The 16764-nt window shown below is 43.0% G+C and overlaps 1 protein-coding gene across 1 annotated transcript in view; it reads right to left on the bottom strand.

Moving 5' to 3' along the window:
- Window positions 1-5111: 5111 nt before the first annotated feature.
- HSF2 (heat shock transcription factor 2) overlaps window positions 5112-16764 on the bottom strand; it is a 99914-nt gene continuing 88261 nt past the window's right edge. Inside the window, exons 11-12 of the mRNA XM_073575736.1 lie at window positions 6806-6890; window positions 5112-6044 (exon numbers count right to left, since the gene is read on the bottom strand). Coding sequence (XP_073431837.1) covers window positions 5779-6044; window positions 6806-6890 — 351 coding nt within the window. The 3' untranslated portion in view covers window positions 5112-5778. The remainder of the gene's footprint in view (window positions 6045-6805; window positions 6891-16764) is intronic.

Genomic DNA, 16764 nt, shown 5'->3' with positions numbered 1-16764 from the left:
AACTTATCTAGATGTGTGGTGAGCACTTTGAACCCCCCAGTGCTTCACAGAAGTTTACAACGCCCGGGCGTGAAAATAAAAAAATTCGTATTTTTTCCACAAACATGATCTTTTAGTCACCATTTTTTTTATTTTCCCAAGGGTACCAGGAGAAATTGGACCCCAAAAGTTGTTGTCCAATTTGTCCTGAGTATGCTGATACCCCATATGTGGGAGAAAACTACTGTATGGACACACGTCGTGCGTTTGGAGAGCCCCTGATGTACCTAAACTATTGAAACTCCCCACAAGTGACCCCATTTTGGACACTAGACCCCCCACGGAACTTATCTAGATGTGTGGTGAGCACTTTGAACCCCCAAGTGCTTCACAGAAGTTTATAACACTCGGACGTGAAAATAAAAATATCATTTTTTTCCACAAAAATGATATTTTTGCCCCCAATTTTTTATTTTCCTAAGGGTAACAGGAGAAATTGGACCCCAAAAATTGTTTTGCAATTTGTCCTGAGTAGGCTGATACCCTACATGTGGGGGTAAAACACTGTTTGGGCGCATAGCAGAGCTTGGAAGGGAAGGAGCACCATTTGACTTTTTCAACTCAGAATTGGCTGGAATTGAGATCAGACGCCATGTTGCATTTGGAGAGCCCCTGATGTGCCCAAACAGTGGAAACCCCCAATTCTAACTCCAACCCGAACCCCAACACGCCCCTAACCCTAACCCTAGCCCTAACCCTACCCTAACCCTACCCCTAACCCTAATGGAAAAATGGAAATAAATACATTTTTTTAATTTTATTATTTTTCCCTAACTAAGGGGGTGATAACGGGGGGTTTGATTTACTATTTATGGCGGTTTTTATGTTTGGCGGCTGTCGCACGCTAAAAGACGCTTTTTATTGTAAAAATAGTTTTTGCATCACCACATATTGAGAGCTATAATTTTTCCGTATTTTGACCCACCGAGTCATGTGAGGTCTTATTTTTTGCGGGACAAGTTGACGTTTTTATTGGTACCATTTTCGGGCACGTGAAATTTTTTGATCGCTTTTTATTCCGATTTTTGGGACGCAGAATGAACAAAAACCAGCGTTTCATGAATTTCTTTTGGGGGGGGTGCGTTTACACCGTTCGGGGTGCGGTAAAATTGATAAAGCGGTTTTATTCTTCGGGTCAGTACGGTTACAGCGATACCTCATTTAGGTCGTTTTTTATGTTTTTGTCGGTTTTATGCAATGAAAACTATTTTATATAAAAAATAATTATTTTTGCATCGCTTTATTCTGCGAGCTATAACTTTTTTATGTTTTCGCTGATGCTGTGTGGCGGCTCGTTTTTTGCGGGACAAGATGACGTTTTCAGCGGTACCATGGCTATTTATATGCGTCTTTTTGATCGCGCGTTATTACACTTTTTGTTTGGCGGTATGATAATAAATCATTTTTTGCTTCGTTTTTTATTTTTATTTTTTAAGGGGTTCGCTAAAGGGGTTAACTAATGGGACAGTTTTATAGGGCGGGTCGTTACGGACGCGGCGATACCTAATATGTGTACTTTTATTGTTTTGGTTTTTTTATTTCCAAAAAATGGATTTATTGGGGGAATATTTTTTTTTTTTTTCTAATTTATTTGGTGATTTTTTTTTTTATTATTTTTACACTTTTTTTTTTTTTACTTTATTAAATAGTCCCAGGTGGGACATCACTGTCCTGTGACAGATCGCTGATCTGTCACATCACAGATCACTGTGACAGATCAGCGATCTGGCACAGGCACTGCAGAAGGCTTCCTCATGCCTGCGCTTTGCAGGCACTGAGGAAGCCAGCTTCCGCAGGCCCCCGAAGGCCCCCGTCGCCATCTTGGATTCGGGGGCCTGGAGGAAGGGAGTCCCCCGCAGCAGCGCTGCACATTGCGCTGCCGTGGGGGGCTCAGGGAAGCACGGAGGGAGCCCCCTCCCTGCCGATGCTTCCCTTTAACCCCCGGTACACCGCGATCGTGTTTGATCGCGGTGTGCAAGGGGTTAACGTGTCGGGGGCGGTCCGTGACCGCCCCTGACACATTGTGCCGGGTGTCAGCTGTGATAATCAGCTGACACCCGGCCGCGATCAGCAGCGCTCACCACGTGGGCGCCGCTGATCGCGCCGACGTACTATCCCGTCCCCGGTCATACGGGCCCGGGTACCGTGGAGGGGATAGTACGTCGGATGGCAGGAAGGGGTTAAAGATACTTTGACATCAGTCATAATATTTTGGCCCATATCAGAATTACTCATTCTTATATTACATCTGCCAAATTTATCCTTCTCTAGCCACATGAAAAGGTTATTCTCAAAATTGATTTTCAGGGCACAACCTCCCTGCTTGCTATACACAGTGCTCTCCTGATTGACAGTTTAGATCAGCAGCATGACCATTGCAAGCAGAGGGAGCTTTGCCTCCAACATCGGAGTAGCACTAATAATAGAATAAGTTGGAAGGGACCTCAAGGGTCATCATGCCTAACCCCCTGCTAAATGCAGGATTCACTAAGCCATCTCAGATGCCTGTCCAGCCTGTTTCAAGACTTTCATTGAAGAACTCACCACTAGTGATAAGCAAATGGGCTCTGATACAGTGTTATATCCGGGCGGCACGGTGGCTCAGTGGCTACCACTGCAGCGCCGGGGTCCTGGGTTCAAATCCCACCAAGGACCACATCTGCAAGGAGTTTGTACTGTATGTTCTCCCCATGTTTGTGGGTTTCCTCCGGTTTCTTCCCACATTCCAAAGACATACTGATAGGGAATTTAGATTGTGAGCCGCATTGCGGACAGTGCCAGTAATGTCTGTAAAGTGCTGTGGAATTAATGGCGCTATATAAATGAGTAAAATAAATAGTGTTATCGGGCCATGTTCATGTGCTAACAGTGTCTTCGGCGTGCTTGAAAAATATGTTCGAGTCCCAGCGGCCGCATGTTTCGTGGCTGTTCGATAGCCACGAGACATGCATGGGCAGGGACTCGAACATATTATTCGAGCACACCAAAGTCACTGTTAGCACCTTATCCAAGCACGTTCACCAATCACTACTCGACACCTTCTGTCAGTCTGTTCCACTCATTGATCAGCCTCACTGTCAAAAAGTTTTCTAATATCTAACCTGTGTCTTCCTTTCAGTTTCATTCCATTGCTTCTCGTGTTTCCATGAGCAAATGAGAATGATGATCTCTCTACACTGACATCCCTTCTAATATTTGTAGACAGCTAGTAAGTCTCCTGCTAGCCTTTTTCTTTTGCAAGCTAAACAATTACAGACTCTTCAACCGTTCCTCATAGGATATCCTTTGCAATCCGCTCACAATCCTGGTAGCTTTTCTCTGAACTTGCTCCAGTTTTTCAATGTCTTTTTTAAAATGTGGTGCCCAGAACTGGACACGGTATTCCAAACTAGGCTTGACCAAGGAGGCGTAGAGGGGGATAGTCACTTCATGTAATCTAGACTATCCTGCCAATACGTCCCATAAGTGTGTTTGCCTTTTTTGCTGCTGCATAACACTGTTGACTCGTGCAGTCTGTGATCTAGTATACCCAAAGTTTTTTTCCACACGTGCTGTTGCTTAGTTTTATTCCTCCAATTCTGTAGATTTAATTTCTATTTTTCTTGCCCAGATGTAGAATCTTGCATTTGTTCCTGTTAAATACCATTCTATTAGTCGCTGCCTTTTGTTGAAGCTTATCTAGACTGTGAGCCCTCGCGGGCAGGGTCAACTCTCCTTCTGTACTTGTGTGTGCCTTGTATTGCTCATGTTTATTGTACTTGTCTATATTTGCCCCTTTTCACATGTAAAGCGCCATGGAATAAATGGCGCTATAAAAATATATAATAATCCTTCTGAATTCTCTCTCTGTCTTCTCTAGTGTTAGCTATTCCACCTAACTTTGCATTGTCTGCAAATTTGATAAGGGAACAGAAAGTAAACTAATCTACATCATTTATAAAAATGTTGAACACCACTGGGGCCAGGGCAGAGAGCCTTTGTGGTACCCCACTTGAAACGCTTTTTCAATTGGATGTGCAACCATTTATCACCCTTTGAGTAAGATCACTGAGCCAGTTATGAATCTACCATGCCAATCCGGCATGAGAAAATAATCGCAGATCTGAGCTGCCCCATAGAGTAACACTGGGCTGAGTGCTATGCGATGTTTCATCGCATAGCACTCAGCCGTGTTGCACGGTACTGTGACTCCGGCCTAACGGTAAAAGTCACCAAGATTATCCTGTCCAATCTGTAACAAGATTTTTGCTATCCCACCTAAAAGCAGCATGATGTAGGGTCAGAGACCAGAGACACATCACTTACTGTGCTGCTTGCTAGTTTTTATAAAAATCATTGTTTTATGTGCTGCTGATCTACCAGTTCTCCGAATATTAGAGTTTTGTATAACGAAACCCACACCACTGATTGGTAGCTTCCTGCCTATGCACAATGAAAGCAGCCAATCAGTTGTGGGTGTGGGGTTATACAGAGCTCATTTACATGGAGGACTACATGGCAACAGATTTATTTAGTCTTCTAGTGATGAACTCCTGCTGATAAAACGTATCAAAACTACAACAAGCAGCCCAATAAGTGACATCGCTGGAATCAGAGTCTTTGCTCCTACACCATTGCCCTCAGATTAGGAGGCATAAGTCTGATCATAAATTCCCATTAAAGGGAACCTGTCACCAGTTTTGTCATATATCAACTGAAACTAGCACCTTAATCAGCATCTGTGCTGCACTCCATAAATGGTTATATAACCCCCGACTCTCCCTGTATCTCTCACAAACCTCTTGAAGTATGGTAATCCTGTTGGTCCGATATAACAGGCATCCTTTCTGTGCTCTCTACCCCTCCTGTATCATCGATATTGCCAGGTGAAATCTTTTGCCTGCGCAGAAAAATTGCGGCTCGTTTCTGCGCACTTTGACCTACCTCGGGCAGAGCCGAAAACATAAGTGCGCATGGACAGTACTGCAAAACAGTGCGCAGGCCCAAGATTTCAACCCCAGTAATGTTGATGATGCAGGAGTCATCCACTTACATCTTGCTTTGATTGTTTTTCTTTTAAATGAAGTACAACATTCAGTGGACAGATCGGTTTTTATTTAGGTAAAATAAATCACTGCCATGGCATAGCCTCCTTCTGCAAGTAGTGCACTAGCAGATTTACATAAAAGATTGAAAATGTAGATAATGTATTCTTGAACAGTGAAAGTTATTGGTCCCTTGAAACAAAACTGTTGTTCAAAGCACACTAAAAAAGGACAGGCACTTTAGTTCCTAGCTCTCATTTTCTTGCATGTTCCACAGCCATCTGCACGGACAGTATATTTTGAGCATTGTGTGCATATACATATGCTCTCCTGCTCTATGGCAAGGCACACTGCTCCCTGTGTAGTGATGCTTATAAAAAATGCATGGGGCAGTACATGTTAAATGGGTGCAGTCTTGTAAATGCTTGTGGAAGATGTCACGTCTTGGACACCACATAGCAGGCCTACATACACCTAAAGAATGTTATAATGGAGCTTAGGGTCTAACTTATAATAAAACAGCAAACAAAAGTCGAATTATGAAACAATTGTTATTTCTTTCCTAATACTAACAGGCTATTTGTGCATAAAACAAGATGTAAAATCCCAGTGTCAGAAAATAGCAAAAAAAAGAGAAGAAACAGTACCAAAATGATACTTCAATAAATAGTTCATCATTTTGATGAATATATACAGGTATGTGGTAACCACCACGTCAGTTGTCCAGCAGAGGCATATCACTGTTCAGGGCCGAAGGGTCAAGTTCACATAAATAAAACAGGGTAGTTTCGCTGGCCTCCGCCTCAGTCAGTGGCTCTAGACGCACCAGTTTACTCTGCGTTGGCTGGGACTCCAGACTAGATTCCAAAACATTGTCCATTTCAGGAGTTTTGCTTGACTGTGTCTCCGAAAGGAAGGTGCCAGAGTCGCTGTCCAGGAAAGCCATCAACGGATGTGTTGTATACTGTACAAGTTGCTGATCTGCAAACACAAACGCTACATATAAGGAAAAGCTAGAGCAGGAGGACAAGGAAATGTGAAAGGCTCGTCTGATCCTTAGGGTGTACCAACATACATTCATCATGACTTTCACTAAATTGTGTCAACAAGGGGAAAGTGACAATCTGGTCTTATTTGGGCAATTGTTTTTTCTTTTTAACCAATGTTGCTATTGACAAACATGCAGAGCAGCCATTGGCCGGTCTCTCCAGGATATAGCAACGAGAATGAAATGCTCCATATCAGTGGTACTCAACCTTTCTTACCCGAACAGCCGCATTCCGTATTGATGGAGGGTCACCAGCCAAATCCAGCCTCTGCCCTATCTTGAACAAGGACATCCAGTCCCTGCTCTTCCTCACAGTATTAACACTCAGAGCCCCCATTACCAGTATAATGACAGCCAAAACTTCCTCCTAGAAATCACACTGATGCAGTATTCCTAAATCCAGGGAATCCCACCTTTCCTACCCTTGTATCCTCACATCAGCTTCAAGCATCTCCTTTGACTGATAGTATCATCCTATATCAAGGCTAGTAGATGCTCATCCAGATCTGCTCGTCTGTGCAGGCCTAATTACAAATGTCACCAATGGAAACCCGCTCTTCATAGCTGTTTCCAAGACCTAATTCTAAATATACCAAGCTGACAGACTGCCTGTGAGCAGCCCATCAAGGGCCCGCAAGCCACAGGTTGGGGACCCCTGCTCTGTATGTTTTGGACTTCATACCAACAAACTTACCAGATTTCTGGCTATCTTCTGTGGAATTTAGAGACTCAGGAAAAGCATCACCATTTCTAAAAGGCTCCTTTCCTTTGTTCTCCAGCTGTAAAACATGGGGAAATAACGTTCACAACACTATCAGCTTAAAGAATAGTCAATGTATATGCAGAAAAATACATGAAATGACTGTAGGTTATGATGACAGCTTTTTATCCTTATTTTTAAACATTTTCGCTACCCCACTCCAGTTGATGGACCAGTTTCTTTCGTGTCTGCACATAAGGAGAGACCTGTCAATCAACTGGAGCTCAACAGGGCGAAGATGATTAGTCTTGGCTCAATATAGCCCAGTTCTCGAAACAAGGTTCTCTCTGAAACACCAGAAAGTTTTTTTTTTTTTTTTTAGAGAAGAACATACCTAGTAACAATCCTACAGCCAGGCTCCTATTCACATTGAATTTGGTTCAGATGGCACGAATGGAGTTGCAGGTTCCCTTCAAAAGGATTTATTCACAAATTTTAACTAGCCGAAGTAGAGACAGATATAATAAAAGTATTCTGGGTCAGTTTAACCCCTTCAAGAACAGGCAATATTTCATTTGTGCTTTTTTTCTCCTCTTGAAGAGCCATAACATACTTTTACGCTGACAGTCCATATGATGGATTGTTTGTTACACCATTCTGGCAGTGAAAATTAAAGCAGAAAATAAAAAGAAAAACCACACACAACACACCACAGTGGTATTACCATTGACCAGCTCCTGCCTCGTGTAAAATACTTACCAGCCGCCATCTTTTGCAATTTCAGGCAGTGTTCCGTACCACCATTTTGCAACCCGAGTTTCTGACAGACCAGAAATCTGAGGTAATGTCATAAGCTCTCAGTGTAAAACTATGAGAACCTGGCTCTGGCTCAGACTTTCCTGGCAGTGAGTGACAGGTGTCAGCTGTCATATCAGCTGACACTCGGCGGTGATCACACACACACACAGCTTCCTGGGCGTGAGCGATCACCATGATGTACAGTACAGACCAAAAGTTTGGACACACCTTCTCATTCAAAGAGTTTTCTTTATTTTCATGACTGTGAAAATTGTAGATTCACTCTGAAGATATCAAAACTATGAATTAACACGTGGAATTAAATAAGAAAAAAATTGTGAAATAACTGAAAATATGTCATATTCTAGGTTCTTCAAAGTAGCCACCTTTTGCTTTGATTACTGCTTTGCACGCTCTTGGCATTCTCTTGATGAGCTTCAAGAGGTAGTCACCGGAAATGGTTTTCACTTCACAGGTGTGCCCTGTCAGGTTTAATAAGTGGGATTTCTTGCCTTATAAATGGGGTTGGGACCATCAGTTGTGTTGTGCAGAAGTCTGGTGGATACACAGCTGATAGTCCTACTGAATAGACTGTTAGAATTTGTATTATGGCAAGAAAAAAGCAGCTGAGTAAAGAAAAACGAGTGGCCATCATTACTTTAAGAAATGAAGGTCAGTCAGTCCGAAAAATTGGGAAAACTTTGAAAGTTTCCCCAAGTGCAGTGGCAAAAACCATCAAGCGCTACAAAGAAACTGGCTCACATGAGGACGGCCCCAGGAAAGGAAGTCCAAGAGCCACCTCTGCTGCAGAGGATAAGTTCATCCGAGTCACCAGCCTCAGAAATCGCAGGTTAACAGCAGCTCAGATTAGAGACCAGGTCAATGCCACACAGAGTTCTAGCAGCAGACACATCTCTACAACAACTGTTAAGAGGAGACTTTGTGCAGCAGGCCTTCATGGTAAAATAGCTGCTAGGAAACCACTGCTAAGGACAGGCAACAAGCAGAAGAGACTTGTTTGGGCTAAAGAACACAAGGAATGGACATTATACCCGTCGAAATCTGTGCTTTGGTCTGATGAGTCCAAATTTGAGATTTTTGGTTCCAACCACCGTGTCTTTGTGCGATGCAGAAAAGGTGAACGGATGGACTCTACATGCCTGGTTCCCACCGTGAAGCATGGAGAAGGTGTGATGGTGTGGGGGTGCTTTGGTGGTGAAACTGTTGGGGATTTATTCAAAATTGAAGGCATACTGAACCAGCATGGCTACCACAGCATCTTGTAGTGGCATGCTATTCCATCCGGTTTGCGTTTAGTTGGACAATCATTTACTTTTCAACAGGACAATGACCCCAAACACACCTCCAGGCTGTGCAAGGGCTATTTGACCAAGAAGGAGAGTGATGGGGTGCTACGCCAGATGTCCTGGCCTCCACAGTCACCAGACCTGACCCCAATCGAGATGGTTTGGGGTGAGCTGGACCGCAGAGTGAAGGCAAAAGGGCCAACAAGTGCTAAGCATCTCTGGGAACTCCTTCAAGACTGTTGGAAGACCATTTCTGGTGACTACCTATTGACGCTCATTTAGAGAATGCCAAGAGTGTGCAAAGCAGTAATCAAAGCAAAAGGTGGCTACTTTGAAGAACCTAGAATATAAGACATATTTTCAGTTGTTTCACACTTTTTTGTTAATTATGTAATTCCCCATGTGTTAATTCATAGTGTCGATGCCTTCAGAGTGAATCTACAATTTTCATAATCATGAAAATAAAGAAAACTCTTTGAATGAGAAGGTGTGTCCAAACTTTTGGTCTGTAATGTATATATACTGCATTGATCTCGAAGTACTTCGCAACCATGACATTTTATATATATATACACATACATACACACACACACACTCTGCAAATGTCAGGAAGGGGTTAAGGTCATAACTTGGCTATTTCAAAATTATTATTTAACCATTCTTTTACAGAGCAGCATATGTCCTTTCAGCAATTATTTTCCTGCATGATCCACAATCTCTTCAGATTCAGCTAATGTTATTTTCCGTCATAATTCGCAGATAAAATTCAGAATTCCCTGCTCCATCAATGATGACAATCCGTCCCGGCCCAGACGCAGCAAAATAGGCCCAAACCAAGATTCCAAAATGGTGTTTCACAGCTGAAATTAAGTTAATAATGCTGCAATGCAGTGTTTTTTCTAATTTCTCCAAACAAAGCTTTTTACTTTAAATGAGTGTTATTCTGGTTTCATCCCTCTTTAAAACATTGCTTCAAACTCTTGGCATGTTCAGGTGATCTTTAGCAAACAGCAAAAGTGTTTTTTTTTTGTTTTTAGGAGAGCACTGGCTTTCTCCTTGATTTGCTTCTCTTAATCTACTATTAGGATGTTTCAAAATTTGATTCAGTTTTAGGCCAAATTTAAGCAACGATAAGGAGAATACTGAACTGTTCACAATCTACTCATACTGTAGTGTAGTATATAGACTAAGTCACTGTCTCCTATGAAGTTCTGCCTGTTGCTGAGAATTACAGGAAGCTCAAGACTGAGGCGATAGACTTATCAGCAAACCCCCAGGTAACTCATCTGTGCACCGCAGACACCCGATATAATGATGTGCGTGCACACCCACCTAACACAACAGTCCAATTGACAGAGGCAACTAAATGGAGCACAGCTCCAAATGCTGCTGCCGATTACGGCTATGTGACATATCTGGCATTCATCGCCTGAGCTCCCTCCACACTTCACTCCGGCGCGGGACGTACAGATATGCTCAAATGTGAGAAGGGAGTAAGGGTTTGTTTTTTTCCAAGCTCTTCACATGGTTTCCCCCTCCCCTTTAATCAAAAGCAGGACTGTATTATTTATAAGACTGGAACTTAGCAACCACACAGGGTCTAGGGGCATGTAATTATTGGTTTTTCTTCTGCAGCACCGCCATCAGTGCCATAGAGCATTGATGGTTAAACGCACTTAGCGCCGTAGCAATACAAGTACATATAATCATGTTATACATTGGAGCAATCACATGTTATCGGCAGGATTGTGACATGCCACTACACCTCCATGAGTAATACAGCCTAGTTATGCCCTTTATCGCATGTATTCAAATGTTACCATGGGCCACTGGATCAGCAAAAACATTTACAAACTGTAAAAAATGAAGAAAGAGAAAAGGAAAAATATTCGTGGAGAGGCTAGAATTGGGTGAAAGTACTGACAAGTTTTAACATAGCCTAAAAGCCCAATCTTATTTAATATGGCCCTGATCAACAGTACATGAGACTGCTTCTGTCCCATTACTACGGGGTACAGCATGCTGTACTTGGTTATGGAGCCGCAATCTCAGCAAGTCCTGTAAAGTGGAATGAAGATACAAGGCCTGCCCAACCAACGCTGCACTCATATGGATCACAGGAAACCCAGTGATCAGACACTTCATCCATCTCTTGGATGATAATCAGCATCTTTAGCCCACAGCTCCCAAAAGAGTGGACATGTCCCCCTGCTCCATCCCTATAAACTGTTGTGGCAGCTAAAAGAATCAGCATGATCTTAAGCAAAAGCTTCCACATCTACCTAGGTTTAAAAAAAAAAAAAAAAAAGTACCCTATGTGGCTAGGTGCATTGTAGTGATGGACCATAAGACTACCTTGTCACTACACTGTATCTAGAACAAAAAGCGTGTGACCCCTAAAATATAACTTTTAATATTAAGTTTAAAACAAATGAACACACAGGGTCATGTTAAGCTTATACATGTCAGTAACACAAAACAGATAAAAGAAAGGGGCAATAAACCTCTTCAAGACCCTGTAGAGCAAACAAAATCCCATAAACTAATATGGTTATGTGTGTAAAATCGATACAGACCAAGTGAGAGAAACTTCACAAAAGGGGGTGAATTATAAATAAAAAGGTCACCACACCATCTAAATATCCTATATCAATGAGGACCAATTATAGTACCAGTCCTAATTCAATGATAAAAAATGAAATACACTTGATTTCAAATTAAAGACTTTACTCTTGCTGTGTATTTACAATATAACTATAGGATTTGTAATGGATAGGTGTCTTATAGACACCTCTCCATTACTAATCAGTGGGCTTGATGTCACCAGACAATACAAAGGTGACATCAACTCCACAAATATGAACCCCAGTTGCCACTAGCACATGGCAAATGGGAAGAGCCGGGCACAATAGACGTGCCTTTTCTGGTCAGCTGCAGGCTGCTATTTTTAGACTGAGTTGGTGAGAAGGGGGGGGAAATATCCATGGCCGCTTACCAGCCTGAGAATACCAGCTTCCAGCTGTCAGCTTTAGCAAGGCTGGTTGTCAAAAAAAAAAAAAAAAAGGAGGAAACCACACTGTTTTTTAATTTATTTAGATAACATTGTGGGAACCCCTCTATTCTTGATAACAAGCTTTGCTGACCCTGACAGTTGAGGGTTGCAGCCCACAGCTGTCAGTTTTGCCTGGCTGGTTATCAAAAAAAAAACAAAAAAAAAAAAACAGGGGAACCCACACTGGATATTTTCTTTATTGCACAGGCGGTGGCTGATGAATACTCCAATTAGCCATTCCTGCTCTCACATCAGTTGAATTTAACTTTCAAAATTCTCCCCTGCTTGCAGGCAGAGCAGGGGAGAATGACGAGAGCCGTCTTAAGCACTTTGAGCCAGGGAACAGCGCTAACTGTACTGATGCTTCCCAGGCACCGATACGTGTCAGACTGATGATATACGGATGTCATCCATGTGTCATCAGCGTGCATATGTGCGGGACACTTTGCAGCCCGTGCTGCTGTTAAAAATCCCCAGATGTGTCAGCGTATTTTACCCACAGAAACACGGTACGTGGAAACATACTAGCATGTGCAAAGACCCATTCACTTGAATAGGTTTACATGTGTAAGTGCCTCCGGTACTTGTGGAAACTGTCACCACACTTACCGGACACACTGAAATATTACTCAAGGTTTTTAATACTAGATAGTGTAGGACCATCCCAATCAGCGTCACCTTCCAGACAGTGGGATGGCTTTTATGCCATTTTTTATTAAAAACAGTGTTACCAAGAACCCCATGTTATTTAAATGCACTTTTGCCTTTAACTTATTTAGTTACAGCAGGCTTTATGTTCATTTTGCTTTTTGTAGCTTTTGTATGCTTTATGGCCAATGAGAACATTCATTTATGTGCTTCTTGTATACAAACTTAAACCAAGCTCAATTTTTGTTTTTTCTTTGTATTTTTGCATTTTGTGCAAGCTGGGGTGTGGCCTCCCTTCCCCGAGCTAGAAATTACATTTAAAAGCTTCCCTAGGCTGATGTCCACAGGTCGGAACATCTTTCCAGGCATAAGACAATTAACCTTATGTGCTCTGTTTTCATCATCTCCCATCCCAAAATTAGGGGTTCTGCGTTGTAGAAATAGATAGGGGTGTCTTCGCTCTACTAGCCATATTGGCAGAGAACAGAATTAACATGTCCATGTTTTAATGGGAATATGTCAGCAGAATTTTGTTATCCCATCTGAGAGGAGCAGAGACTTCCAAATGCAAGTGATGCATCTGGACTGTTGGCTAAAATTACATTTTAGTCTGTTGCAGATAAAGCAAGCAGTTCTATGAAAGCTGAGTCATATATATGGTATATATGCCGAGATTTTCAGCCCATTTTTTTGGGCTGAAAGTCCCCCCCCTCTCGGTTTATACGCGAGTCATGTACCGGGGGTGGGCGGGGGTGTCAGACCATACTCACCCCCTCCCGGCACGTCCCTGCAGCCCCTGCTTCTCCCTCGGTCGTCTTCTTCCTGCGTTCAGAGGTCACGTGGTACCGCTCATTAAACTCATGAATATGCGCATTTTCATGAGTTTAATGAGCGGTACCACGTGACCACTGAACGCAGGAAGAAGACGACCGAGGGAGAAACTGGCTGCAGAGAAGACCGTGCGCCAGGAGGGGGTGAGTATGACGGGGGCAGAGCAATATTCACCTGTCCCCGTTCCATCGCCGTGCACCGATGTGTCTCCGGGTCCTCCTGCTGTGACGTCCAGCAGAGGGCGCGATGATGTAGTCAGTGCGCGCCCTCTGCTGAACGTCACTGCAGAGACCCAGGAGACAGAGCGGTGGACGGCGATGGAACAGGGACCGGTAAATATATCGCCAGTGCCGGGGGCTAAGGACACCGGTACCTGGCCCTCAGCGATGGAGAGGTATGTAATTTTTTAATTGCAGCAGCAAATAAAGGGTATTTGTGGAGCATTTTATGGGGCAGCATTAACCTTTGTGCAGCAGCATATTATGGGGTGTATTTATGGAGCATCTTATGGGGCAGCATTAACCCTTGTGCAGCAGCAAATAAAGGGTATTTAAGGAGCATCTTATGGGGCAGCATTAACCCTTGTGCAGCAGCATATTATGGGGGTTATTTATGGAGCAACTTATGGGGCAGCATTAACCCTTGTGCAGCAGCATTTTATGGGGGGTATTTATGGAGCATCTTATGGGGCAGCATTAACCCTTGTGCAGCAGCATATTATGTGGGGTATTTATGGAGCAACTTATGGGGCAGCATTAACCCTTGTGCAGCAGCATTTTATGGGGGGTATTTATGGAGCAGCATTAACCCTTGTGCAGCAGCATATTATGGGGGTTATTTATGGAGCAACTTATGGGGCAGCATTAACCCTTGTGCAGCAGCAATTTATGGGGGGCATTTATGGAGCATCTTATGGGGCAGCATTAACCCTTGTGCAGCAGCATATTATGTGGGGTATTTATGGAGCATCTTCTAAGGCAAGCATATGGGGTTTTTTTTTTTATCTATGGAGCATCTTCTTGGAGTCAATAAGTTCCCAGTTTTTTGTGGCAAAACTGGGGGGGGGGGGGGGGGTGGGAGTCGGCTTATACGTGTGTCTGCTTATACATGAGTATATACGGTAATATTGTTCACACCATTGATCACTTTCTCTGTGCATAGCCAGAAAGTTGCCGATCAGTGGTGGTGGTGGCAGCAGGTTTACTAGTCCTCTGGTTAGAAAACTTATCAGCAAGAGATTATCAGAACTATACAACAAGCACTGTAGCTGGAAACAGTGTGTATCTACAATATGCTGCTCTCAGATTACGTGGCAAAAATCTGCTGTCATATTCCACTTAATAACTGGCCACATAGGATCCATTAGACTTGCTCACCTTTATACTGGGACATGGTAAACCTTCCTGTCACTAGAAATTGTCTACTACCTTGTCTGATTTTTCAGAAGTCACCATCCACTATAAGACCTAGAGTATTCCCAGGAGAAGGCCATCAGTTATCCACAGAGTCGGCAGTCTGTGTCATCACTGTTGTAAAATGCATAAGGTCAGGGAATATGGCCACTTCCTTTTTTGGATGCGTACCGTTTGGACATTATTGGAGAAAGTCTGAGAGGAAAATAGTGAGTAAAATTTTTTTTTTTTTTTTTTTTTTTTAATCTCACTCCCCAAGGAACCCTGTCACATTTTGCTTTCAGTCTGACCTGTGTGTTACAACCGCTGAGTGCTTAAACATTTAAAGGAGTGTCCTAAAACACATTTTTTAATCCTAAATGTTCATCTATTAATGTAATCTATTTTTTTTTCTAAAACACTTCAATTAAAAATTCCCTAGCCTTCCATCACTACTCTAACTACTTTATTTTTTCCCCACTTCCTCTGATGGCATGGTTTGAGTATCCCAGCATGCTCAGGGACTCTCAAACAAGAGAGTCATCAGGCGGCAGACGCTGCTGTAAGCAGGGCTGTGGAGTCGGTATAAAATGGTCCGACTCCTAAAATATATAATAAATTGGGTACAGTAGTTCAATGCAGAATGTGCTGAATATTTTTTCATAGGAATTTGGGAAAGTTATGAAATGTCCTATAAATGGCTGTTCTATTCCTGATCTAAGGCTACATTCACAATCACATACGACGTTTTTGCTGCGTTTGAGGATACGTTTTTCAGCTGCAAAAGCATATCAGCTTTTTAAAAAAACGCATCACCTGAAAGGTTTTTGAGCTCATAATGTTTTCAATAGCAAAAGCAGATTAGAAAAACGCCACACAAACTGACATGCTCATTCAGCCCAAAAACGGATCCTCACAAAACAATGTGTCTGAATGTCATATCTTGAGACCCATTGACTTTGCTGGGATGCCCCGAGTCACTGCATTTTACTGCAAAAAACGGATCCGCAAAAACGCTGTGTGTGAATCATGGCAGTAGCCAGCGAGGGGCAGGGGAGACAGCTGCCCCCCCCCCTAGAAGCAGGGGCACGCACCTATCAAAACTCACTTATATGCTGCAGTGCTCCCGTCCTGCACGGGCTCCAAGCTGCAGGGGGGGCAATCTCCCCTCCTCTGTCCTGTCTTCTGCTGTCTTCACCAGAGAGAGGAGGGGGAGGGGTGCCTGCCCTGCACAGGGTCCGATTCCTGGGCCCCGAGCTGGGGAAAGCAAAGTACTACTGCTCATCTCTGTCACAAGAAGGTAACTAATGCTAATATTGTAGGTGATTATTATGTGCTATCTGTAAAAGGAAGATCTTAAAAAGACTCTCAAACGACGCTTCATGTTTCTTAAAATGGATGCCTGCACACGTCACAAAGTGAACTATTTTGCCATCAATGTTCGATATGTTTGTGAAAACAAAGAAATTGAAGAGTTGTGCTGGGAAAGGGACAATTGTCGATCAAGCCACTCGGTGGGGCAGCAGTTATTTAATGATTGAGTGATTGCTTGAACTAAAACCGTTTCTTATAGATATGGCCAACCCTCAGGTAACCCTAAATGAAGGTCAATGGACACAGGTGGCTGAACTGAAGGAACTGCTTAATCACCCATTTACCGTGACTAAAAAATTACAAGCTGAGGATTTAACTCCTGGCATTTTCATAAGGGAGTGGAAGAACTTGCTATTTTGCCTGTCCCAAAGAGGAAGTTTAATCGCAGATGGCATTTCTGCTTCAATGAAACGGAGAGAGACACAGCTATTGGAAAATAGAATTTTGCAGGCAGCTGTTTATGTGGACCCAAGTCATCGTATACTGCTTGATGATCAACAGCTTACTAAAGGAAAAGAAGCTCTGACTGAGGTAGCAGTTACGATGAGTGGC

Source organism: Dendrobates tinctorius, unplaced genomic scaffold (assembly GCF_039654945.1).
Source record: "Dendrobates tinctorius isolate UK_male_01 unplaced genomic scaffold, ASM3965494v1 ptg000046l, whole genome shotgun sequence".
NCBI classification, from domain to species: Eukaryota; Metazoa; Chordata; class Amphibia; order Anura; family Dendrobatidae; genus Dendrobates; species Dendrobates tinctorius.
This window is presented reverse-complemented; position numbering and strand designations above follow the sequence as displayed.